This window comes from Acomys minous (genome assembly GCF_964271855.1).
Source record: "Acomys minous genome assembly, chromosome: 12".
Taxonomy (NCBI): domain Eukaryota; kingdom Metazoa; phylum Chordata; class Mammalia; order Rodentia; family Muridae; genus Acomys; species Acomys minous.
The window spans coordinates 90800421-90827416 of record NC_140493.1 but is presented as its reverse complement, the minus strand read 5'-3'; the positions used below and the strand labels follow the sequence as shown (position 1 = coordinate 90827416).

The window sequence follows — 26996 nt, the reverse complement described above, 5'->3', positions numbered from 1 at the left end:
GATGCTTCTGAGAAAAATAGAGCAGGAAGTGAAGGGAAAGGGTCAGCCAGGAAAGATGTCAAACCACGCAACATTTTAATGGACTGGAAGGCATGGCAGTGAGCCCCACCAGTCGCTGGGGATCAGTACACACAACGGTCTTGAGACTCCAACTTGAAGAAATGTAAAGATAGCCCTGTGAGAGCCGGGTGGTAGTGGTGCTCGCCTTTAACCCCAGCACTTGGGAGGCAGAGGCAGGCGGGTCACTGCAAGTTCGAGGCCAGCCTGGTCTACAAAGCGAGTCCAGGACAGTCAAGGCTACACAGAGAAACCCTGTCTCAAAAAAACAAACAAAAAACAAACAAACAAACAAACAAAAAAGAAAAGATAGCCCTGTGTGCCTAGAACAGAGTGAGCTTCAGGACATGAAGCCAGAGGGGAAACGGAAGCCGGATCTCATCAGGCCTTGGAGGCGATTGTAAAGGCCTTTGAGTGAAACTGAGAATCTTCGAGCACACACAGGTGACATCAACAGGCGTCCCATTTGAAAGTCATCACCCTGATTAGTTCCCGGGAGCCGATCGTGTGGAGGACAAGGTTAGATAGATCTTGGGGAATCCAGTTAGGAATCTGTGGCAAGTCTTGGCAGTGATGGGGGTGACATTGCTCTGAGTCCGTAAACAATATTTTTCAGGGGTACAGCCAGCAGGATTGCCTAACAGCGTTAGAATAGCAGTATCAGAGTCAGAGGGTACAAGCTGGGGAGTGCTTCAGGAAGAATCAGTTACAAAGTGCAAGGGTTTTCTTTGCACGGGGGCCCAAAGGTGATGTCCTTGTCTGCACTTGGCTTTGAGGAGTTTCCTGGTCTCTCCAGAGGGTTGACTTGTATAGCTCTTGGACACAGGCTGAAATACTACACTTGTCCTCCGTGTCCAGTGTGGCTTTCTTTCCTTTTCATCTTTTGGTTGGATCGGCCTAAAGCTTTTCCTGTACGGCCCTCGGCCTGGTACTTCAGGTAGGCGTGGGGGCCCGGTTATTTGCTTTTAGAATGGGAAGTGGTCCCTGTGGACTTCAGGGTTTGGCAGCTTTAACTGCGCGGGGAAGCCTCTGAGCACCCTAACGCGGAGTGATGAGAGTGTGGCGGCAGTGTGAGGGTTAGGAAAAGAGTGGGGACCCCTGAGTGGGTTCACTCCTGTGGAGTGGAAGGAAATGCGTGCTTCGGTGTAAGCCTGATTCAGGAGCTGGCCAACGGAAGCCCGTGCATCTGCGCTCACCTCTGCCTCTCACTCTGATGGCATCTTGGGGCTTATCAAGGGCTCTCATTTCCTTCTCGCTGCTAGAGGGCTTGCTGCCTTAATAATAAAAAAAAAAAACAGCTAAAGCTGAGTGTTTGCCGTCTTAAGCGGAAACATAAAAGAAACATCTAATCCTACCTTCTCACTTTAGAGGTGGGAAAGGAAAGACTTGTCAAAATCTGGTGAGACCATCTTAAAAAAAATCACTAGAACTTTAGTTTGCTTGTTTGGTTTGGTTTAGTTTGTGTGTGTGTGCACGCATGCATATGTCTGGCTGAGTGTTTTGTTTTTAAAGTACAACTTGGAGCCGGGCATGGCAGCGTACGCCTTTAGTCCCGGCACTCGGGAGGCAGAGGCAGGTGGATCTCTGGGAGTTCGAGGCCAGCCTGGTCTACAAAGTGAGTCCAGGACAGGCAAGGTTACACAGAGAAACCCTGTCTCAAAAAATACAACTTAGTTTTTTTTTGAGACAGGGTTACTCTGTGTAACAGCCCTGGCTGTCCTAGACTTGCTTAGTAGACCAGGCTGGCCTCAAACTCCCAGAGATCCACCTGCCTCTGTCTCCCTGAGTGCTGGGATTAAAGGCATGATGGCCACACCCTACTTGCGGATCATATTTTATAGCAGCCAGGCATAGCGGCACATGCCTTTAATCTCAGCATTCAGGAGGCAGAGGTTGGTGGATAGCTGAGTGTCAGGCCAGCCTGGACTACAGAGGGAGTTCCAGGAAAGGTAGGCTGTGTAGAGAGACTCTGTCTTAAAAAAAAAAAAAAAAAAAAAAAAAAAAAAAAAGATAAATAAATAAAGCTAGACATTTTACAACTCCCAAGAGAGACTGTCTGCTTACATGTAGTTATTTCCCTCCATGGCAACATCTCACCTAATTTTGATCTCTACTGATTTCCCTTACCAGATACTTCACATAAGTGCAATCAAATCATGAGGCCTTCCCTACCCACCCCCAAGACAGGGTTTCTCTGTGTGGTCCTGGCTGCCCTGGACTTGCTCTGTAGACCAGGCTGGTCTCGAACTCTGCTTCCCAAGTGCTGAGATTAAAGGTGTGCGCCACCACCGCCCAGTTATGTGAGGCCTTTTAAGTCTTGCTTCTTCTAATAAATGTGGTGCTTTGGGGTTTGCGTATTTGCAGCTGAGAAAGAGTCCGTTGTATGCATTTACCACATTGTGCTTTTCTACTCAGCAATCAATAGATATCAGATTTATCTTCCACTTTGGGGAATAATAAGCTATATTTCAGTGATCATATACTATCTAGATAGCAAAAGAAATACAGCAACATATGCACATACTAGTCTGTGTGTCTGTCTCTGTCTCTGTCTCTGTCTCTGTCTCTGTCTCTGTCTCTGTCTCTGTCTCTCTCTCTCTCTCTCTCTCTCTCTCTCTGTGTGTGTGTGTGTGTGTGTGTGTGTGTTGTGTCCCGATTCTCCTGGAAAGATGAGAGAGAATCAGCAAGTTCTGTCCCATATGCAATATGTTCGAGATGATTATTTGTAAAATAGCTTTTACTTTACATCCCCATGCCATTTTAGGAATTTGAAGTTTTAAAAGTTACCAAAAGAAGTATTTAGGCCGTTCAGAAGTGCTAGATGGCTCAGAAAGTGCTGAGCTAAAGGCTAATTTGCATTCATAGGACTATTTGATGGGTGTATGCAATATATTTTAAGTCTCAGCAAAAAGTAAAGGGTTAACCAAGTCAGCAAGTTTTGATTTTTTTTTTTTTTTTTTTTTTTTTTTTTTGGTTTTGTTCTTTTGAGATAGGGCCTCTTTATGTAGCCCTGGGTGGCCTTGAACCTGCAGAGAGTCACCTGCTTCTGCTTTTGAATGCTGGGATTAAAAGGTGTGCACCACCATACCCGCCTTCGATTTTTTTTTTTTTAAATCACAAAATGGGTAAAGTCACGGGTTAATCAAGTGTGAGTACTGCACGCCAGCGCTGTATCCCTGAGTCTCTTAGGTTTTAAATGATGCTCATACACTTCCCCCTGAGATCCAGCCCTTCACTGATGCCACTCCTTCTGTGCCTTCCGTTCCGTTTCCTTCCTGAAACTAGGAGTCCAGTACGAGTACAGTGCTCTATCTGACCCCTGACCAACACATTGAATTCTTTCCCTAAACCTGATCTCCTGGTTTCTGCCTCCGCCTCTCTCCATACTAAGGTTACAAGCGTGTGCCACCCAGTTAGATGCAGTGTGGGGAAGAGAAGCCAGGGCTTTGTACGGACTAAGCACTCAAGTAGCTATATGTGTCCCCAACCCCAGTGCGGTACATGCTAAGCCTTCATTCCTCCTGTCCCTTCTAAAAGGCTATTCCAAGGCTCCAGTGCATGGAGCACTCATGCGGCAAGCACCTTGCTCAAGTCAGAGTGCAGCTAAGTGTGGCAACTACTCAGGATTACCCAAGAGGCGGTACCCTGGATTTTAAGTTGGATAGCCAAGACCCTGTATGAGAGCCCAGCTAGGGAGAGCGCTGCCTGTCCTGGAAAGCTGGCCTTCCTGGAAGGGGCCTCAGAGTAAAGACCAGCCCTGTAGGAATGCCAGTGCAAAGTGACAGGCCCTTTCTTCAAGACACTGCCGGTTCAGTTCTGTATGTGCCACAACGCGGGCCAGAACTGTTTGCAAGGATGAGGAAAGCTAAGCCCCCGGCCCTGAAGAGCGCACAGTGCACTGAGGTACCAATCTAATAACAGACACACATGAGTTATTTCAGCTCAGATGAGTTCAGCCCAGATGCTGTGAGTGACAGCGTCACTGTACTCCGGTCCTGCTGCCCAATGGAGTGCAGATGACCATGGGCTCCTTGACCTTTATGATGTCCACGTGACCTCATTTCATACAAATTATACCTGGAGCCAAACCTGCTGTGAGTAATCAGCAGTTCTAGCAAGAACAAGGCTTTTTGTCTGCAGCGTTGACACTCGGACCCAGGACTGAGCGCATTCCAGACAAGCACTCTGCCACCGAAAATGACACTTAGAAATTAATGACCTAAAACAGGACCCACACCTTTAATCCCAGCACTCAGGAGACAGAGGCAGGAGGATCGCTGTGAGTTCAAGGCCAGCGTGGTCTACAGTGTAGATTCTACATAAACAGTTCCAGGGCTGTATAGGAAGACCCTGTCAAAAAGAAAACAAAAAACCCTAAGTGAATAAATAATTATGTCTATTTGTGAATCCAGGAATTCATTTTTTTTTTTAGTTGACCAAATGCAAGCACAAAGGTTTTGAGATGAAGTTGGATTTTTAACAATGTAACACACTTTTTTTTCTACAAGTTAAATAAAAAAAAAAATCAAGTCCCTTTCCCTAGCATCTTCTTCATCTTGCTTGCTCCACAGGGCAACAGTTTCATGTGACTTTTTTGTTTGAAGCTGCCTTGTCTTTGATAGCAATCTGTTGTTAGACAATCTTGTTGCACAAGGGCTCCACTTGGTTCCCGTCTCTATTAGCTGCTGACCACACCATAGAAGAGACAGGAAGCAATGGCTGCTTTAAGCTCCATTTAACACTTCAAGCCCTAATGAAGGATTCTGCAAAAAAACAAAAGTAAAACATGATCGCATAGTCAAAGCTACAATTACTTTTAGATTTTTTTTTGAAAAGCATCATTAAAGCTTGTGGGGTGCTTAAAGGCAGTAGATTACTTCTGTAATTGTGACTTTCATTGACGTTTTATTTTTTTTCCCCAATATGCCTTTTAAAATCTGTTGCTAAAAAAAAATTGACACCTACCTACCATATAGTAGACAAACAATGTAAAGAGAAATTGATCTAGCATTGCAGTCCTGCCCTGTGCCCACTCAGGAACCAAATACGCCAATATCTACCATCCCGGACTCCCCACTCCCGACCCTGGCAACATTAAACTGCCAAACACCACCTAGGAACGGATTTCCTGTTTCATCATTTAAACCCATATCTTCCTCCCTTGCTATCTTGCCAAATTCATTTTCCTCCACTTAACAAGTCTAGACTGCGTGAATAGACGGTGGCGTCCTAAAGTTAGAGGAAGGACCAGAAGTCAGAAGGCCTCCTCTTTCGTCTTTTGAGCATGATTTCTAAATAATTCCCGGAGGCCAGCTAACTCAGACTTCTGACTTGGTGTTTAGAAGGTGCCCGTTAGGTGATTTTGCTCATCAGCTGTCTGACGCTTCAGAGGTGAAAAGGCACGCAGTCTAGGAAAGAGAGTATGAGTGTACCCTATTTTGTCATCTACTTGGCAGTTTGAAGGCAGCTGAGTCTGAATGTAAACTCAGTCCCTAGGGTATGGGAGAGCTGGGATCTGAGAGACAGTGTTCTGAGTAGCAGATCTGGGGAGGGGTGCAGCGAGCAAGGAGCCCCTTGATTTCTTGCAGGGGGTATGTCCCCCTAAGCCGAGCTGTGGAAAGCCTTCACTCGTGCCTCCTCCGTTATCTTTCCACCTATGAACCCTCCAGAATGTTACTTTGTTAAATGTCAGCCGTTTGGTCACTGCCTGACACGGTGAGACTTAATCTGGAAATGACTGTTAAGACCAGCTTGGTGGGTTAACCAGGAATGAGAAAAGGTGATGCTATCTCAGAAGGCTGCCATTTAGTGACATGCCCTAATTACAGCTATTTAGGTCAATGGGTCCATGCATCAGCATCCTCCCAAACGTAGAGGATGTTGATTGCGTGTGCCCACAGAACTGTTGATGCTGATGGTGACTTTGGTAAAACACAGAGCGGGGACTCCTAAGAGATAAGTGGGGGATCTAAGGCATCACGCTCAGGGTGGGTCCTAGGTTGTGATTTGACTGTGAGAAGACGGACCGCAAGGGACAAGGCACAATGGTAAAGTGAGGTCAAAAGTAAAAATTCCCCCAAGTATTTTTTTTTTAATCCTCATTTCAATCGAAATCATTTCAATAACAGATACAGGAGTGGTGGCGCTAATCCTCTCAGAGTGATGCTCCTAGCGTACAGACATGGCTAGGCCACCTTTTCCCCTGCTTCTAAGTTCAAGGCCAGCCTGGTCTACAAAGTGAGTCCAGGACAGCCAAGGCTGCACAGAGAAACCCTATCTCGAAAAACCAAAGGGGGCAGGGGAGAGAAAAAAGAAAAAGGGAGAATCAATAATCACTTGGCGTGGAAACCGGCTTCAAGTTCCAGGCTCTGCCTTTCATCTCTCTGCTCAAGGGCCTTTGGGTAGTGCCACATCTGGCGGTGGTTACCATGAAGGAAATAATATGTGTGATCATTTCCTGTCTGGTCACTTGAATCCGTCCCTGGCCTGAACAGAATTTGACCCACTTCACTCAGTAGCAGTGTTCTGTCACCAAGTGCCGGAGTCCAAAGACCTTACCGAGTCTGAACGCTCTTAGGCCCCTGGTTCCTGAACACAGTGTTTTCATTTACATAAACCATTGTTGACGGCTGGACCAGAAGTAAGGATGTGTTTCTTTAGAGCCAAGACTTACTTTTTGACAAGAACCAAAGTTTAATTAATGTTAGTATTGTCTCTATACTTGTTTGTTTGTTTGTTTGTTTTCACTTTTGAAGACAGATTTCCTTTTATTACTTATTTTTAAGAATCACATGGAGCCTTATATGGAGAGTTCTTGTAAGGACAGTAAGAAAGCTGAAAGAGGCCGGGCGTGGTGGCACACACCTTTAATCCCAGCACTCGGGAGGCAGAGGCAGGAGGATCTTTGTGAGTTTGAGGCCAGCCTTGTCTACAAAGTGAGTCCAGGACAGCCAAGGCTACACAGAGAAACCCTATCTCGGGAAAAAAAAAATCTGGCACTGACTCCCTCAGGCCCAGTCTGACTGTCCCGCCTTGCAGGTCTTTCTCTGCCATTCATTTTCTGCGAAGGTGGCCAGAGTCCTTTTCTCTGATCATGTGTCGGACAGACCATGGAGGGGTGACGTTTCTGTATATTGGAATCTGTTCTTCACACAGCAAATGTCTCAACTACACAGCGAGTGCTGACCAGTCCCAAATCTGTGCGTGCACTAGGCCTGGGGATGTCTCATTCTGCAGCTATCATTTGCTTTTTAACTCTTTTTTCTTACGCTAATGACATTTTCTTCTTCCTTAGACACATTAGAAGTGCACAGGGCTTTTAGTTCAGGCCTTCTGCAGCGCTAAGACAAGACAGAGGCATGTTCATCGTGTCACAGTGTTTGCTAAGGTTGGGGGCGGGGGTCGCATTCCATAGCTCTTGGGCCAAGTGCAGCCAGCGATGTGTTTGTACAGAGAGCTTTTGCTGTTTACTTGCTGCGCATGCGTATGTCCGTGTGGTCTACGAATGTGTTCCATCTTTGTGTGTACAGGTGTGCCTAGAGGCCCGAAGTCAAATTTGACTGTCTTCCTCCATCATGGTCCACCTTATTTTCCTGGGACAGGGTCTCTCATTGGACCTGGGCTTGCTGGTTCAGCTGGATTGCCTGGCCAGCAAGCCTCCAGGCCCCTGCCGTCCCAGCTTCCCCCCCACCCCACCCCACCCCTCATGCCAGCATTACAGGCTTGGGCCAGAGCGCGGGCCTTTTTAGGTGGGTTCTGGGCATCTAAATTGAGGTCCCCATGCTTCTGCGCCAGGCACATCACTGGCATGTCCATCTTTGCAGTTTTTTTGTTTTGTTTTTTTGTTTTTTGTTTTATACTCCACACAGCCTTGATTTCAATAAAATTTTGTTTTGTTTTGTTTCATCTTTGCGTTTTTGAAGAGCTCTAGAGTAGGAAACACAAAATACAATCCCACAAACTTAAAAATATTTATTACCAACATCAGCATAGGAGTGTGCATGTGCAAGAGGGTCACGCACTTGAAGGCAGGCAGCCTCGGGGCTATGTGACAGGAAGACCCTGCGTCCAAAAGAATAATGGTAAATAATTGTATGCAGTATTTATTATTTGGTCTTTTGCTGAAATGATTTACTGATCCTCGATTCGGGGCCCGTGTTATAAAGTCTTAGGCCTTGTGTCTCTAGCAGATGTCATAGTGGTTTTCACTTTTGAGGCATGACGTCTCATTGGGTACTGCTATGTCAAAGTATATTATATTTGTTCCATTTTATTTACTATTTAGCATTCTTTTTATATTCTTCTAGTGGACTGAAATTCTGGCTGCTTCCCCTCTCCAGGGTTTCACATGGTAGCCTAGGATGGCCTACAGCATACCGGGTAGCCCAGGCTAGTCTCAAACTCATGGCAATCCTCTTGCCTCAGTCTCCCCAAGGATTGGGATTACAGGACCGAGCTGTTGTTGTAGCTGCCTTTTAAAATCATCCAGTGAGCTTTGAAAGCACCGTAGTCCTGGCTCCTCTGCAGGGTACAAAAGGAGCCTACCTGTAAATATTCCTTACGTGTGTATCAGGCAATTAGGTGCGACACTCCTGCACAGCCAGGTCTGAAAACTCCAGCCTCTGCCACTCAGATGTCCACAGGCAGCTCCTATTCTCATTTTTCATTAGAAATATAATAGTATGCAGATTTCTCTTTAATGTCAAGACAGCAGTGTGGCTCGGGGACACTTTAGTGGAAACAATTTCGAGAGGTGAAGAACACGTGAAGAGAACCCAGAGAAACGGAATTCGAAAGATTAAAAACAGAGAAACGTAGCGAAGAAGAAGAAAATGACTCAGTACCTCAGTACCCAAATCACTGGGCAGATTTCTTGCTATCTGCGTGAGTGTATCTGTTTTCAGAGGTACCATTAACATAAACAGAGCAGTAAATCTGGGGCACCGTGCCTTTTTTTTTTTCTTTCTTTCTTTCTTTCTTCTTTCAAAGTTGTTAAGAAGAATTATACCAGTGTGCAGGTGTCACATGCAGTTACTCAGAACCAGAAAGAAGTCTGGGGGGGGGGGGGGTCAGAGGACCTCCATCTCTCTTTCTTTCTGCAACCAACCACGTCCAAGCTGTTTCTTCAACACTTCCTCTTGCTAATGAAGGTGCTTGCTGGGGATAGGCCGGGCTTTCCCATATCAGCATAAGACTGCAAGATTTGAATGTGCTCAGCGTCAGCCCCACTGACCACAGCAGGTACCCAGGGCAGGGATCTGAGCAGAAACAACAGGTAATGAGCACCCAGTGCACCAGCCCCCCTCCACACCCCCATCCCCCCCACCCCACCCCCACCCTTCGTTTCCCTCCTCTCATCCTCCCTTACTTACGAAGGCGTTCTTCTCCTCTCTTCCCAAGCAGCAAGTACGGAGGCCAGACACATCAAAGCAGAGATGGGAAGTGAAAGAGCTCTCGTTCTGGACAGATTAGCGAGCAATGTGGCAAAACGAAAAAGCTCCATGCCTCAGAAGTTCATTGGTAAGAATGCACGGCCCTTTCTTGTCGCTGCCAGCAGATAACTCCAACGAGGTGATGTACAGATGCTTGCTGCGCGCCCGGCGCCTCCCCCTAGTTCAGTGTGTTGAAACAGGGTTTCTATTGTGTTCTCAATCTTTGTGATCAGTTCAGTTGGACGGCTCTGGTATATAGAACTGAAAATATTGACTGAGGAGCCTTAGCTGCAGAGCAGGAGGGGCGTTTGGTACTGTCTCTTAAATGGAGTTGGTGTTAATGTTAAACATGCTGTTTCTTCCTCTTCGCTCTGAACGACATCTGTTGCACGGATTTATGCAATTTACACCAGTAAAATGTTCCAGATAGCATCTTGGTAAAATTTTGCAATGATATGTTACAAGTTGGTTCTGTTAGTATGCTGTAACTTTTTTTTCTTTAATGTTCTAAAGCGTGTTGCCATATTTTCTTGAGTTTGATTGAGAGCTGGCTTTAACAGAAAATAGACGGAGGGAAAACGCGGATTTAAGTGACTCAAGTTGACTCGATCACTTGTCTTATCAAAGTTAATTTTTAATGTCGTTGGTTTTCACATTGTCAAAAGCCACAGCAGAGTGAGATGGCTGAGAGACAATTATGTTCATTGAAGTGTTGGGACTTACAAGTGACAGGGCTGTTTCTTTATTGGCCCAGATGTTTACATATTTGTGACCATAGTACTTAAAATAGACTTGTAGCTGGGAGGAAAGCAGCTAAGTGGAATGTGTCAGTTTTATTATAAATTGAAAGTGATAGTTGTCACATGGGTAAAAATCTTCCTCCACACCGGTGATAATTTTAAAATTTATCAGCATCTTTCTGTAAAGCTGCTTTACTGTTTCTGACTTTAACCTTCCCTTACTTACTGATTTCAGTGGCTTTTACACATACCAAGTTCCTGTCTACTCTTGTTTTTTTTTCTCCACCCGCCCCCCCTTGTTTTCTTTTTTCAAGACAGAGTTTCTCTGTGTAGCCCAAATTCAGAAATCCCCCTGCCTCTGCACATCCCCCCCACCCTCTTCCAGAGCTGAGATTAGAGGCATGTGCCATCACCACCTGCCTAGCATGTCTACTTTTAACTCTAAGATTAATTCGACATTCTGCTGAATTATATGTTCAAAGATATTTTGAAATCACTGAAGTTGGTATTTCTGCTTATTTATTTTATGTTGTTAGCTAAATACCTTTTTGTGTGCTTTCAGTCACCTCAATAATAAATTGTAGCACGTGTCTTTGATCCCAGCACTCAGAAGGCAGAGACGGGTAGGTCTCTGTGAGTTTTAGACCACTCTGGTCTACATAGGGAGTTCCAGGTCAGCCAGGGCTATAGAGAGAGACTCTGTCTCCAAAAGAAAGGGGTAGGCCAGGCATGGTGGCTCACGCCTTTAATCCCAAGGTGATTAAATTTGGGAGGCAGAGGCAGGTGGATCACTGTGAGTTCGAGGCCAGCCTGGTCTATGAAGTGAGTCTAGGACAGCCAAGGCTAGCACAGAGAGACCCTGTCTCAAAAAAAAAACCAAAAAGAAAAGAAAAGAAATCAGTCAGTCAGTCAATGAACCCATTAATAAATCATGTCAGAGTGAGGTTGGTATGTTTTGGAGCTCTCCCTGTCCTTGGGGAGACATGTCAGGGGCCTGCGGTGATGCCCACAGAGAGACTAGCTCCAGTGGATCAACCCAGATGCCAGAGCACTGTCTGTACATCTTCTGACCTTGTGTGAATAGAAAGAAAGCTTGGACCACCAGTCTCTACGTGTGAACCTTAGCTGGAGGACCGTTTTGACTCTATGAAACATGGGATGAGATCAGCAAGGAAACCCAAGTAAAGACTCTTCGCTTCAGTCCAATTTTAGTCAGTGCACTTGGATCGAAGAGAACGAAGAGGGTACCCAGTCCTCACAGTTGCCTTAACCCTATGGCAGAAGTTGCTGTGTTTTGTTGCTGTTTCGTGTTTTCTGTGTGCAGGTCTGCTTGGCTCCTCTGTCGCCTCAGCGAGCCACCCAGTGGTTTCTGACTATGGGATTTCAGACCACTTCCAGGCTCACTGCAGATGTGGGCTTTGGAAGGTCTGGTTTCTCTCATCTCTCAGCCATCCCATCTTCTGGGTGCTAGGATCAGGAACTTGGCAGGATTAGCTCTTTTTGCCTATCAGTAAAGCTTGTTCTTTGACAATTCAGTGTTCATTTTTGTACCGAAGGCATTCTGGGTACTCCTCTCTGCTCTCTCTTATGCCTGCCCCGCCCCCACCCCCCCTGCCAGCTACTCACCTCCTTTGCAGACCTCTTACCCATATTTACTAGTTGGATTTTGTTTAGCATCCCGTAGAATTCATTTGGGGTTGTCTGTGTGGCCCTAAGCTTAGAACTAACTGTAGAGCCCACTGGGCTCACCGATGTGTAACAGCTGGACAAGGTTGCTCTTGATTTTAGCTGAAGTAACAGCTCCGGGGCCCAGAGTAATTGAGGCTTGTGTGTGTGTGTGTGTGTGTGTGTGTGTGTGTGTGTGTATGATAATATAGCACAGTTAAGAGACCACTCAGCTGTGTTTCTCAAACGTTTAGACAAATTACATAATCCTTTCTTTCTGAGTCTCTGTTTAATGATCTGTGAATGAGAAAACTAAACAGACTGAAGGACCAGAAAGGCCTTTCACATCCACGGGAAATGAATGAGGAGTCAGGCAGAGGCAGCTTGTGCGTAAGAGAGCCTGACTGTGTAACGTCAGCAGCCTCTTCTCAAGGCTCTAACGATAGAGTACTTGTTGTCACACGCTCGTGTTAAAGGTCAGGTTCGTTGAGTTGGGTTCTTATTTCCCACCCATCCCCCCCTTGAGGAAAATATCATTAAAGCTCCGGCTTTAAATGAAATGATGACAATGACCTCACATCCGTATATTTGCTCAGCACAGCACTGTACAGTCTGCTTGTTTCTCTTCTGTCTGTTCATTCATCACGCAAATAGTAACCGTAACCTGGGGGTGGGGTGGGGTGGGGTGGGGTATCGTGTTGTCTGCCACCCCAGCACTTGAGAGGTGGAAGGAAAAGGATTTGGAGGTCAAGGTCATCTTCTCAATATCAAGGACGGCCTACTTGAGATCCTGCCTCAGAAAGTAAAGAAACGATGCTTCTCAGCCTTTTGGCTAAGATCAAGTGTAGTCTCTGTTCTTATCAGTTTAATATCTGATACGTCCTCTATCCGACGACAATATAGTAAATGGATTTTTGGAAGTCGGAGTTGGAATAGGAGCTTGCTCCGTCCACTCCACGCATCGACCTGGTATTGCGGTGTCTCCAGGAAAAGGGAGCTAGCTGTGTTTTCTTGGCAGACAACTTGCACTCTAAGCCTTTGTCTATGAGATTTGTTTTTGGGGCACTCTGGATGCAGAGCTCTGTGAGTTCCAGGCCGACTTGTTCTGTACAAAGAGTTCTGGGCCAGGTAGAACTAGATAGTGGGACCCTGTCGCGGGCGGAGGTGGGAGGCACTGCACAAGCGTGAGGTTCATCCCTTTCCCAGAACCCACATAAAAGCTCTTGTAAAACCATCTAGGAGCTGGCTGGCCAGCCTCTCCAGCCAAACTGGAAACACTAGGTTCGGTAAGAGACTCTGTCTCAAAAAATTAGAAGAGGCAGGTGCAGTGGCGCACGCCTGCAATCCCAGCACTCAGGAGGCAGAGGCAGGCGGATCTCTGTGAGTTCGAGGCCAGCCTGGTCTACAAAGTGAGTCCAGGACAGCCAGGGCTACACAGAGAAACCCTGTCTCAGAACAAAACAAAAGGAAAGGAAAATGATTAAGGGCCCAAAATGGACCTCTGGCCTCCATTTGCACATAGGTACACACACACACACACACACACACACACACACACACACACACACACACACCACAATTAAGAAAAGAAAGAAGAATCATTTAAAAGGGAAAGTCCTTGCATCTTTTAGCTGAGTGGACCTCTGGGCCTGAAAGTGGTGAAGTTAAGGCATGGAAAAACAGAACATCCCCGGTGGCACTGCAGCAAGTGGGATGCGGTGTCCTAAGCCCAGCTAGTCCTCCCCTCCTCCCTCTCCTGTTCTCCCTCCTCCCTCTCCTCTTCTCCCTCCTTCTCCTGTTTTCTCTCCTCCTTCTCTTGTTCTCCCTCCTCCCTCCCCTGTTTTCCTTCCTCCCTCTTCTGTTCTCCCTCCTCCTTCTCCTCTTCTCCCTCCTCCCTCTTCTCTTCTCCCTCCTCCTCCTCTTCTCCCTCCTCCCTCTTCTCTTCTCCCTCCTCCTCCTCTTCTCTCCCCTCCCTCTCTTCTCCAAGGCCCCACTTTCTGAAGACCTTTGGCTGCCAGGGAAATTGCACTGAGTGGGCTGTGAAGAATGAGTCACCCCCTTTAATCTGCACTTAGACTGCACAGCTCTCACACCAGCCCTTGCTACCCTGACCTCTTGAGCTATAAGGGCAAAGTCAGGTTAGACGACCCCTTCCCCAGCACGGGCAGCATCCTAACCTGAAGCTTGTCCTGTTACAAACAGGGTTTGGCCGGGACTTCAAAGTCAGGCTAGCCTCAAATAGTGAAGCTAAAATAGAGAGCAGATCCCTCTCCCACAAGGAGGAAAAGAGAACTTGTTTCTGAGTTTATCTTTTTCCTGGTTTTAATCCTCACCCCCCACCCCCACCCCACCCCACCCCACACACACACCTTGGGAACAAGACTCACCACATCTCCTTTTGAGAGAAGTTTATGTATCATTTTATTAATGAAAGTTCTCATGTGGAAAACAACATTAAAAAAAAAAACAGAGCTCTGTCACTGGCAGCAAGCATGTGAGTGAGGTTTTGACACTTCTGCAAGTACCATCAGCCTTCCCTCCCTGCCAAGTGCCCAGAACTCACCTACTTTGGTTAGCAGGGCAGCAGGAAGCAGTTTTCACACCTGTTGGGGAGCAAGCACGCAGCTTTTCTTGCTTCCCACCCATGCCCAAAAGTCTCCGGGTCCCTGCTTACATAACAGCCCCAGAGCAGGCACATTTAAGGATGTTGGGACCCCAGGCTCAGGAAGGAAAAAGGACCAGAGCATTTTGGGTGGGGGGTGGGGGGTGGGGGGCGGGAGGCGTGAACACAGGTAGACAGAGCAAGGCCAGATCCAGGTCTGCTAGGTACCACAGCGGGGGCGGGGGGGGTGTCCCTCCTTCCCTAGAACGTCACTAGAGCGGCTCATGGCATGTGTTCTGATGGAGCTTTGAGCAGCCGGAAGTCTGGTCCCTGAGGACGGGTAGCAGGGAAACCTTGAAGGCTGTTGTCCTATGGCCAAAGTCTGTCTCCTTGAGAAAAGGACTGTCTTAGCCTGTAATTCCTTGAGGACAGATAACATCCAAGCAGCGAGTCACAGGTGACAAAGGCCTCTGCAGCAACACAATGTGGCCTCCTGCCCAGGCCTCCTCCCTGTCAGGAGTGTTTCCTCCCCTATCCTGCTGCTGCCTGACTCCCCCTCCTGAGGGGACTGTTAGTAACTCCAATCTTCCTTAAATTGAGATCAGAATCATCACAACCATCGGGCACCCCACTTTCCTCGCTTATCTGCCCACCCTCTCCTTCCTTCCCTCCCCCTCCCCCCTTTCTTTTTGGCTTGTGCTGGCAGTAAAGAAAATACCTGTGGGACAATACAGGAAGCAGCAAGGATCACACTTAAGTGACCTGAGGAACTGCAAGACTCGGATAAAATCTGTGTGTTTCCATTTACCCCACGTTGACTGTAATACTGGCTTTGCATTGCTTTTCTGGAGAGCGCATCAATTTTTGCCCTTTTTCTTTCGATGATAAAAGCCTTGTAAGTTGCTCCCAGGAGGCTGACATCCCAGCCCACCCAGCCTCTGCCCCAGCCTCCATGCGCTGTCCTTCCATCCACCTCCATGCAGTCCTCCTTTCCAGGTTCCTGATCTGGATGCCCTCCCTCCCACAGCCCTGCCCCTCCCCCAACCCCCCCCACCTCCCCATGCCTGTGGGTAGATTCCTATGCACCCATGCTTTTGTAGCACATCTTTAAAGTGTCCCCACGGCTCCGCCCTCCCTCCCCACTCTCTTGTCTGCGGCACGCTAGGTTCCTACATGCAGCAGTAATGTACCCGCTGCCATCTAGCCTGTGGGTTGCAGTGATGCCTGTGTTTCTCAGAACATAAGTAACAACGGTGACAGGCCAACAGGCCACCGCTTCACGAGAGCCCGTGTGTGCCAGGCGCTCTGCTAAGCGCTCTGTGGACATCACGACGGTGCATTGCAGATGCTTCTCAAATGCGGTGCGCTGATATATGCTGACGATTGTGGGAAGGAAAAAATAAAATAAAATTGCCACCCTTGCTGCCGCTAAACGCCCAATGCCATGTCTGTGGGAACTATTCCAAAATCACTGTCTGTGCAGGGCTGAGCCAGCACAAGCAAGAGTGTGCTGACACGTGACTCTTGGAGTGCAACCTGGTTCCTCCTTCACCATGGACAACCTTGGCAAAGTGAAGCAACTTGTTTGGGCTCTAAGTCCCTCATCTGTCAGGGATGGAAGGCCACCTTATTAGCTTTAAAAGTGTGGCAGCAAGCCAAGTCGGTAGCACAATGCCCAGAACCCTAGGGCTGCAATAAAAGCGGCTTTTATCATTAGCATTTTTTTTTAAGACAGGGTTGCTCTGTGTTAGCCCTTGGCTGTCCTGGAGTCGCTTTGTAGACCAGGCTGGCCTCGAACTCACAGCGATCCCCCTGCCTCAGTCTCTCCTGGTGCTGAGATTCCAGGCTTACACCACCACGCCCAGCTCTTATCATTAATATATCTTGTATATAAGACACAGTGTGAAATGTAAGGACCAGAAGTGACGCCGTTCTACACTGGATCTTGACCTTAGACCCTGAAGTCAGAGATCTAAGTCTGCACATGCCCAGCCTCTGATTCTAGGTTTCCAGCAACCCTGTCCCCTCACTCCACTGCATCAGTACCCGTGGGCAGGTTACTCAGTTGAGAATTACCTAAGTATAGGTTAACCACCTTTAAGAAGGTTCACAAGGAAGGAGTAGCCGAACCAGGCGACCTCCTGGGCTTTTGCGTTTAGGATTCATTGTTGCCAGTTGTGGTTTCATCAGAAGACAACCTCTATTCCTCCTGAATCTGCTATCATGAATCATTCAAAGGCGTAGTTTGCCTAGAATCTGGACCCAAGGCTCGGAGCCGCCTTGGAAACAGTTACACTCTTGTTTGTGGGTTTGCCTAACTTTTTTTTTTTTTTGAGTGTGCTACTAAAGAAACGTGAGCTATTGGCGGTTTAATTACTGTAGCCTATCCCTTCTGAGTTTCATATACATTGAGTCATCCGGTTTGCAAGGGGACTGATAGTCATCTTCAGCGATCAGGGTTACGGTAACTCAGAGATGAGGGGATCTGATCAGAGCGAGCTGGGGTGCACGTGAAGATCTGAGGCGCTCCCCTCACCGCCACCCACCGTGAACAATGCTCCTCAGTCACCTGTTTCCATCCTTCCAGGGGCTTGCTTTTCCCTTCCCGCCTCTTTCCACTTGTAGCGCCCCAGCTGCCTGCTGAGAGGTGCTGCCGGTGGTGTGGGCTGTGAATTTCCAAGGCTTGGGTTAGCCTTGGAAGCGCACTCCTGGGGAGGAAAGATAGAGGCTGAGGTGGTGATGTGCCTGGAAACTTCCCAGAGCCTCTCTGTCACGGGGAAAGAGGCAGGAGATTGGAGATCTCCTGGTATTCAGGGAGTTTGGCAGAGCCAGCCACACTGAGAAACCAGCAGTGACCTTGAAAAGATTAAGAAACCAGATTTCATCAACCCTGTGTTGTTTCCAGGGGGATGAGTGTGTGTGAACTCGGTGTTTCCTGTTCTCGGTGTCATTGCTGCAGACAGCCGTCAAGGAGCCAGAAATAAAACCCATTGGTTACTTTGGCAAGCATCTACATTTCTGTTGCTTCCTAATGAGTTGCCAAGTTAGGGATTTGGGTTTTTTTGTTGTTGTTGTTTGTTTTTTGTTTTGTTTTGTTTTCTGTTTTCTTTTGTTCTCTCAGACATTAGCTTAGGAAGTAACATGTCTGTATGGTGGTGAGGATGCAGGGTAAATGAGCCTCACAGATCTCCTGGCTGGCCTTTCCGCCTCCAGCCTTGTCCTGGCACAGCTCACACACTGCTGTTCACTGACCACAGGCTCCTTTCCTCAGAGGCGTGTAGACACTTGCTGTGTGTTGGAATCCAACCAAACACTATGGGCGGTTATTCCGGATGCCTATCCTTTGGCCCTACTGTGTGTTTTCCCAAGGTCATCTGTTTGACTGTGGCACTGGGATTGAACCTAGGGCCTCACAGAGATTAACAAGCACCCTGCCATTGAATTATATCCACGAACCTGTTTTTAACCTTTGGAGACAAAGATTCACCAAGTTGCCCAGGGAGAATTTGAACACCCTCTGTCTTCAACCTGATCCTCTTCCCTCAGCCTCAGGAGAAGCTGCCATTATAGCCCTATCTCTTTCTTTTTCCAGATCTTTCTTTCTTTCCCACAATGTGGGATACAACCCTGTCTGGAAGCACACAGGACATTTTTTTTTTTTTACTTTGTATTGAAAAATAAAAAGTATTCATATTACATCTCAATTGCTATCCCATCCCCTGCATCCTCCCATTCCTCCCTCCCACCCGCATATAAATTTTGATCCCCATGAAGAGAAAGCGAGGGCCCGTGAGCGGCTCAGCAGATAAGGGTGCTTGGTGCCATGCTTGGCAACCTTAACACAAAGCTGAGGTCCTACATGGTAGAAAGAGAGAACTGACTTCCACGGGTTGTTCTTTGACCTCAATAAGCATACAGTGGCATACGTGTGTGCCCCCTTATACACAAAACAATAAATAAACCTTAGAAAGGAAAGAGAAAATGTTAGCATCTCCCAAGTGTTGTGTTTGCCCCTGGCACTGTCTCGAGTGCTCTCCAGTGACTCTGCGAGGAGTTACGGTGTTTGTTTCACAAAAGGTCACACAACTAGTAGCCAATGGAACCAGAATCAAACCAGTACTAACTAGTCCACGTGACTGAAGCACGTCTCAACCACCACAGCTACCCCAGCGTGCGGGCTTATGTGCGAGGCTATGAGAAGTGTGACAAGCCCCTGTGGAGGTCTCTCTCTTCCCACGCGTGTCCTTTCAGCCATCATCTCGTCTTCCTCCCTCAGTCAGAGCAACCCAGGTCCCACCCGTTCACCTTCTCCAAGGGTTAGATTTAAGCCCGGCGTGGTGGCGCACGCCTTTAATCCCAGCACTCAGGAGGCAGAGGCGAGTGGATCGCTGTGAGTTCGAGGCCAGCCTGGTCTACAAAGTGAGTCTAGGACAGCCAAGGCTACACAAAGAAACCCTGTCTCAAAAAACAAAGAAACAGCCGGGTATGGTGGCACACACCTTTAATCCCAGCACTTAGGAGGCAGAGGCAGGTGGATTGCGGTGAGTTTGAGGCCCTCTGGTCTACAGAGTGAGTCCAGGACAGCCAGAGCTGTTACACAGAGAAACCCTGTCTCAAAAAAACCAAAACCAACCAACCAACCAGTTAGATTTTTCCACGAATTCATTCCTTTCCCAGAGTACTTCTGAAGTTTTGCATTCCCTTAATGTTGAAATAAACAATTGAAAACAAATGGCTTCACATTGCCTATATGATGCCTTACAAGCTCCTCCCCTTTTAACAGAAAAGGAGCTCCGCCCCCCCTCCTTCCCCCCCCCCCCCCCCCCCCCGCAATTCAAATATGAACTGGGGCATTTAGAATAAAAATCACAGCCAGGCAGTAGTGGTGCACATGTTTAATCCCAGCGCTCCGGAGGCAGAGGCAGGCAGATCTCTGTAAGTTCAAGGCCAGCCTGTTCTACAGAGGATAAAAATCACAGGCCTGCATAGATGATGTCCACACTATAGTTTATCTCCAGTTTTATAAGGTCTTGTTTCTGCCCTGCTAGAGTGGAGACCACTCAGGAACAGAGACAGAAACCACTGTGACCCTGTGTTCTCTTATGGCGCCATTTTCTTCCTTGGGTTTCTGAACCCTTTTCTCTGAGGTGGTGACAAATTTTGGAACCCTGGGATGCCTCGGGACACACAGCAAACCTCTCTAGGATCCAAGGACAACACAGTGAAAGTGCAGAGGCCCCAGTCCCCAGGAGCCCCCACCCCCGCCTTGTCCTGCTGTCTTTGTTTCAGCCCTCTACCCCGCTTTCTCCAGTGGGCACACCTCACAAACATGGCCTCACCTAATGGCATCTCTGCCCCTCTCCTTTATCCTGTGGTTTCAAATTGACAGTTCAAACATGTGAGTGATGTACAGCGCCCCCTGAGACTTTCTCTCCCCATGGAGTGGAGCCTCCCCACCCCCACACCTGGGTGCCAGTGAGCAGCAACCACAGCTTGCCCTCCCCCACTTTTGGAAGACTCTGGATTTTTTTTTCCGCCTACTCTCTGCTTCTGGCTATTTTTTTTTTCTTTTTCTTTCTTTCTTTCTTTTTTCTTGGTTTTGTTTTGGTTTTTTTGTTTGGTTGTTGTTTGCTTTTTGAGATAGGGTTTCTCTGTGTAACCTCGGCTGTTCTGGACTCGCTTTGTAGACCAGGCTGGCCTAGAACTTTCAGCGATCCGACTTCCGGCTGTTTCTTCTGTAACCTCCCCTCTCGCTTGTTCCAGGCGAGAAGCGGCACTGCTTTGATGTCAGCTACAATCCCAGCTACATGTATGAGAAGGAGAGTGAGGTCATGCAGAGCCGAATGATGGACCAAGCCATCAACAACGCCATCAGCTATCTCGGGGCTGAAGCCCTCCGCCCCTTAGTCCAGACCCCACCTGCTCCCACCTCTGAGATGACCCCAGTCATCACCAGCATGTACCCCATAGCACTCACCCGGCCTGATATGCCTAACGGCGCCCCACAGGAGCTGGAAAAGAAAAGGATCGCCCTGCCAGACAAGAGCTTGCCTTCTGAACGAGGCCTGTCCCCCAATAACAGTGCCCACGACTCCACAGACACTGACAGCAACCACGAGGACCGCCAGAACCACATCTACCAGCAAAGCCACATGGTCCTTCCCCAGGCCCGCAACGGGATGCCGCTCCTGAAGGAGGTCCCGCGCTCTTTTGAACTCTTCAAGGCCCCTCCCATATGCCTGAGAGACTCCATCAAAGTGATCAGCAAAGAAGGCGAGGTGATGGATGTGTTCCGGTGTGACCACTGCCACGTCCTCTTCCTAGACTACGTGATGTTCACCATCCACATGGGGTGCCACGGCTTCCGTGACCCCTTCGAGTGTAACATGTGTGGATATCGAAGCCACGATCGCTACGAATTCTCCTCTCACATCGCCAGAGGAGAGCACAGAGCCATGCTGAAGTGAGCAGTCGGTCTCTAAGCTCATACGTCTCAGGGTCAACGTTGTTTTTTAAAAACTGATGATGGCCACGCCCGGTAGACTGAACCCAAACCCTCAGCCCTCCCAGTTGTGTCAGCTCAGTCATGTTCGCGTGAGCAGTCGCGGCGGCGGGGAAACACTGTCCTCGTTCAGAAACTGTTGGCAGGGCTGTCGAGTTACTTTGTGAAACCTCCCTTTCCCATCAGTTGAATTTGATGGGATTTAAAAGCCAAAGAAGTATCCGGTCCATTATCTTTTGTAGCAGTAGACAGCCCGTCCGCTGGAGCTGGCTGCCAGTTGGACCGGTCCTCTGTGGGCTGCAGGAGACATTTGCTGGGCTACAGCAGCCATATGTGGAAATGCCCTTTTGATCCTGTGCCCAGATCCACACAGTGGAAGAGCTGACCAGCCACCCTTGCCCTTGCCCCCAAGGCAGCGGGGGTTAGGCTATGGTCTCTCCCTCCCTCCACAATCTAACAGTAAGGAAGAGGCGGGCCCTGTAGAATAAGTACCTGCCGCCAGCAATGGAAGATTCTAGTCTCGGAGCCTCAATCCACCTCTTTTCACACAAGCAAAACAAAACCGAAGCCAGCTTGAGGACTCTTCAGCCTCACTTGCCCTTCACCAGAGAAAACCTGAGATGATTTGGCCCAAGCCGGCTGTCTAGAGGAAAACTCTATGCCAGAAGAACCAATATTGAGTTTAAATATTGAGTGTCACTGAAACCAGAGTCACCTAGCGAAGGGATGATGGTAGAGCAAGCGGGCGGGGGGAGGGGGGGCACACGGTGTTTGCCAAGTTCAACCCTCAGCACCAGGGACAAAAGGGAAAGGAAAAAAAATGGAGGAAGAGAAAGGTTGGCAGAGCAGAGGGTGTAGGGGCACAGTCGGCTGGTAGTTCTTGTCAACTTGGTGGAGTGCCGCTTGAAAACCCAAGGACCGTTCCCCACAGGAATGAGATCAGACGCAAAGCTGCAGCTGTTGTGCTCCCCGGGATGGTGTGAGAGCACGTTCTCCTGGGGGCCACGCGGGTGGCTTTTGCCTTATTATTTTAAACAGTGTCTCCTGCTGCCCAGGCACTCCTCACGCTCACTACTAGCTGAGGCTGGCCAGGACCCGGATCCTCCTGCCTCAGCCTGCTGAGCGCTGGGGTTAGAGGTCATCACTCTTGGGGTTTGAGGGTTTTGCTGTCTTAAATGGGAGCCGCCACATTCCACTAAAAAGTCTTGGAAGTCTGTTTGTGTCCTGTAGATGGATCTGTCACCTTTGTCACTACACACACAGGCACCAAGACATCAAGATTCTTATGAAGTTCTCCATAAAACCAGCACTGGAATAGAGGTCACAGAACATGCTTGCCGAGTTCATCTTTGCTACTAATTAGTGTGTGCTTTTGTACAAATCATTTAACTCCAAAAACTAAATTCCCTCACCCATAAAATAAGAGTTGGATTTAGACCTTCTTGATAGTCCCTTCCGGCTTTGATTCAGTAACCACGGTTTTTTTGTTTGTTTGTTTGTTTGTTTTTTAACCTCTTAACGTGAGGCTATTAAGCAGAGGAAGCTGCACATGAAAATACGTTTCATATTTCTTTGGGGTGAAAATGTGAGTGCGTTAAGTTTTTCCTTCAGCCACTGAGTCATGCACATGCAGGGGACGTGAGGAGGAACAAAGAACAGGAAGGTGGTTTGATCTTGTCAACGTGTGCGCACGAGCTGGCATCTACAGCTGCTCCCCAGGACCCGCTACTTTCTGTCCTTCTTAAGGACTTGTGCTAGGGAAAATAAGTTCTGCTTACAGGGAACAGCTTTGTGGGGCCTATCTTACAAAGTTAAGAGATAGCTTTTTATGAATGTTTCTGCCTGAGCCAAGAACCCGGAATTCCTGATAGATCAACATCTTCCTTCTAAAGGGTTTATGGATTCCGCACTCGCTCAACTCACTTATGCAGGGCCGGTAATGAAACCGTTCCACCTCAAACACACAAAGGGCTTTAGCCTGCTTGGCAGCATGGTGTCTGGGTAAAAGGCAGCAGGGTAAAAGGGGGTGTGGGTGCGTGTATAAAATTCCACGGCGACAGGCCCGTGTGTCTGAAGCTTCAGCTGAAAGGCTGGTGCCTTCAGCACATTGCTGTCTCTCAGCGGAATCAGGTCGGAGCTAGGCCCCGTTGTTCATGCCCATTGTGGAAAAAAGACCTGCCTACTCTATGCTTGAGATATTTCACATCCTGTTGTCTTGGAGGGCGGGGGCTGTGGCGGGGGCGGAGGGGGGGCGTACAAAGAGAAGGAGTTGGAAAGCAGGGACTAGAAAAGGAAGAGACACAGAGATGGGCATTTCCACCAGAGTGCTGTTGAAGTTGGCTGCAGGGGCTTGCACCTGCACGCGCGCGCACGCGCACAAACACACGCACACGCACACGCACACACGCTTTGTCATCTCAAGGTGATGAACTACCATTTCTACCAGTCCAGAAACCTCTACAGATCGGACTCTGCGACTGTGGGCCTGCTGCGTGGCTTCCAATCTCCTGAGGCTCATTTTCTGAGTGATGTGCACACAGACAGCCTTGACTTTCACATGGGGCACACTGACGCTGAAGAGCTCGAGATGAGCCTGGTGGGCTGCCGTGATTAGCGCCGCCCCTGCACATCATCCTTGCACTACCTAAAGGCCTCCCTTGATGGAGGTGGGGGGGGGGGTGAAATGAGAAGAGGTGGAGATTTGCATCCTCCATGGGGCTGTGAAGTCCCAGGGGTAGCTTCGGCTTCCTCATACAGAGGCCCCTGCCATACGCCCTGTGGATTTCTCTTTCCTACTCCACCAGTCTTATAATCAGACTTCCACCACACGCAGCGGGTGGGGGGAGGGGTGGGGGGAGGGGGGAGGAGCAGCTGCAATTTGGAGACCAACCCAACCCACAAGAAGTTCATTGCAGCCAAGGTGACAGAGTTGGGGTGAGGGTGGAAGGTCAGAAATGGCAAAGTGGCTCTCCAAAGGTTCCTGAGCGTGATCTGAAGTGCTGCACAGAGCTCAACAGCCGAGTCTTTCCCGCCACTGCTCAACAGTACTACCAGAAGAGGGGGAAAGCCACTAGTCTTCACGTGCCGTAAATCATTCCCCAAAAGAAACAATGCCCGGGCTCTGACAAGACAGCTAGCCTTATCTCTAGTGCCCATCCTCAGCTCTTCCTGACTTTGTCTTTGAGTTCATCCATCTCTATTCACAGCGCACGCATGCACGCACACACATCCCGAAGAAAGTGGTCCCAGGTGTCTTTTGCAAAGAGGAATATTTTTAAAGCACAAAATCTTACTCGATTGAAACATTATATAACCAACAAATGTCACATTGACGTAAAAGTTTTCCAAGTAGGTCTGTGTCGCTCTTCTCCTCAGCGTCTTTGTCCCCCTTGGTGAACGTGAAGGTTGGTCTGCTGTAAGGGGAAAAGCCTTACTTCCAGGCTAGGGTGTAGCTCAGTGTGAGAGAGAGAGTGAGAAACAAGCACAAAATTGTACTTTTGAAGCACACCCCAGGGCAGGCAGGAAGACCACGGGAACAGAGTTGGTCCATGGTCCTCGCTGTGAGGCGCACCCTCTGGGAGGTATGCTGTTCTCCAGCAAGGCTTAAGAATCTCTGTGACAGCTCGGACTTGTAATATCTTGGGCATCTTTGAGGATGCAGACTTCCGCAGCCCGGAAGGAAAAAGAAAAGAGTGGTGAAATGTCTTACCTAAAATTCAGCACCAAGAGCCGCCATGGAAGGTAATACATATATCTTGTCACATTTCGAAGGCTAAAGAAGCTATTTCATGCAGAAGGTTGTCCAGGAAAGTGATCCGGGCACCGTGACTGGGGATGTACATTCTACCAGAGGGTGAACCTGGGGCACCCCAGGACTGACCAGCCAAGGCAATGATCAGTGTACAGAGCACAGGCTTGGGACCGTGGGCTTTTAATGGTCTTGGAAAAGCCTAGAAGACAGGTGTGAGCTTTGACCTAGTGTGGCCTCAGAGCATAACAGAAGACTGTGCCTTACCGGAGCTGTTACCTCCACAACCCACCAAGCCTCCAATATGCTCAAGGCCTTTGCACTGTGAAGATGTTAGGTGACCTGCTCCCTCTAGACATGCCGGCGGCGGCGGCGGCGGCGGCGGCGGGCCGTCTTATCCGCCGATACCAAACTGGAACCTCAACTGTTGTGATTAAAAATGTAAAGTCCTATTATCATCATCTACCTTCCAGAGTGTTTTGAGGTTTGCTGTAGTCTTGTCCATAAAGTTGCATTTGGGGAAGGGGGGGCATTCTGCTTTGTAGTTATAAAGTTTCTGCTGTCAATCCTGTGTCTGGTTAGAAGGACATGAAAGAATAGCCCTGTCCCCCACCCCCCACCCCCATCACACTGCAGCCGGTGCCACTGTAGACGGGGGCCGCAGATGCCTAACTAGCAGTTCCTTTATGGTGCTGCAGAAGGCTAAAGAATAGGCTGGACCTTGGAGCCTATGTAAGAGAAGCCACAGAGAATACGTCTCAGCCTTTCACCAGGACAGTAGAACAGCTTTGCGCCCTGTCTGTCAGGGAGGGTGGCTGTGGCTGCCAAGTCTGTGAGTTCTCCCAGATGGCCTGCAACCTCCATCAACTCCAGTGAGCCCATTCCCGAAAGCCAGAGAGAGAGGCCCAGCGGGCTCCTCACCTTGTCTCAGACAGAGCTTTGTTTTCTTTGCTTCCCCCCCAAAAAAGACACACACACTTTTTTTTTTTTAACATGTTAGGGAAATGGAGCAGCCTTTAAAAATGGCCCTATGGCAGCCAGTGACTCATCGACTATGAGGACTTTTCCAGGCCAGCTTCGTAAGGCTCTTCCTGCTGGGCCTGCTTCCGTGGATTCACGGAAACCAAGTTACTGTGGGTTGCAAAGACTTAGCAGGTCATGTTAAAAGCAGACATGCCTTCACCCAGACTGTGGTTTCGCATGCTCAGGTTCTCAGTCTGTGAGCCCTGGGGAAGGATCATTTTTGGCTACTGGAAAAAACCATAGCTTATTTTTAATTTCTGGTTGTCAAAGCCACCACACGTGTGGTCTGTGGATGACCCTCGTCTGCAGAGTTGATATGGGAAGAACAAAAGATGGTTTGGGGCTCAGGGAACCCTTACCTAGAAGTTACCACAAGGCCTGTGTTATTGACCCTCCCCCCCCACCCCACCCCCCCCACCCCCGTGCCCCCACCACCCCACACCCCACCCTGTCTGCATTTCTCAGAAACATCCCCTGCCAGCAGTGTCTCTCTTTTCTCCTCTGGAGTTTTACCTGAGTCCCACCATTGGGAGCATTGTACAGTAATTCCCCACCCCATACCGTTTGTCCAAAGTTCACCTTGAGGGAAAAGCCATGCTAACTTTTGCCAGCACATAAGGAAGCCATCTCCTGTATGAAACAGCTTTGCTGATATTGTCAAGTTTTCTTTACTGTGTTTGATTTTTTTTTTTACACCGATAAATAGACATTTTAAATAAATAAATAAATAAAATCCTGGTGTGTTTAAAATTAGTCCTGTGGCATGCCTATCATTTGTCAGGGTTTCTGTCAGAAAATGGAGGGGTTTCATTCTGCCCTGAGGGATAGTTCCATAATTTTGTCTTGGCTTTTTCTTAAAGTCAAATTATCAAAATCAGAGGAATTACCACAGAAGCCTCTCCCCAGCCACACTACAGGGCCTGCCTATGGCGCCCTACTGGTCCCTGGGGCCATAGCAGAATTCTGGATCCACATGTCCCTTTATAGCTCATTAGGGATTCCAGCAGACCGGGATCTGGACATAACAGGCCGGACACACACACACACACACACACACACACACACACACACAACACTTCAGCATCCTCTCCTTCAACGTTAGAGATAGGCAGGTAAGTAACTCCTGGCATTTCTCAACTGTGGGTCTCTGAAACAGTGAGAACCCCGAGTTGCAGTCGTTAAACTCAGCCAAGTTACACGCAGTCTGTAGATACTTGCGGACCCAAAC

The 26996-nt window shown here is 48.5% G+C and overlaps 1 protein-coding gene across 3 annotated transcripts in view; it reads left to right on the top strand.

The window, feature by feature from the left end:
- The window catches only part of IKZF3 (IKAROS family zinc finger 3), an 84344-nt gene extending 62607 nt beyond the window's left edge, over positions 1–21737 (top strand). For 2 of the 3 annotated variants that reach the window (XM_084751114.1, XM_084751112.1), the window contains exons 7-8: positions 9457–9576; positions 20259–21737. In XM_084751114.1, the coding sequence (XP_084607240.1) occupies positions 9457–9576; positions 20259–20962 (824 nt within the window). In that variant the 3' untranslated portion in view covers positions 20963–21737. The remainder of the gene's footprint in view (positions 1–9456; positions 9577–20258) is intronic. The other variant, XM_084751113.1, reaches the window with a different exon arrangement.
- Positions 21738–26996: the final 5259 nt, after the last annotated feature.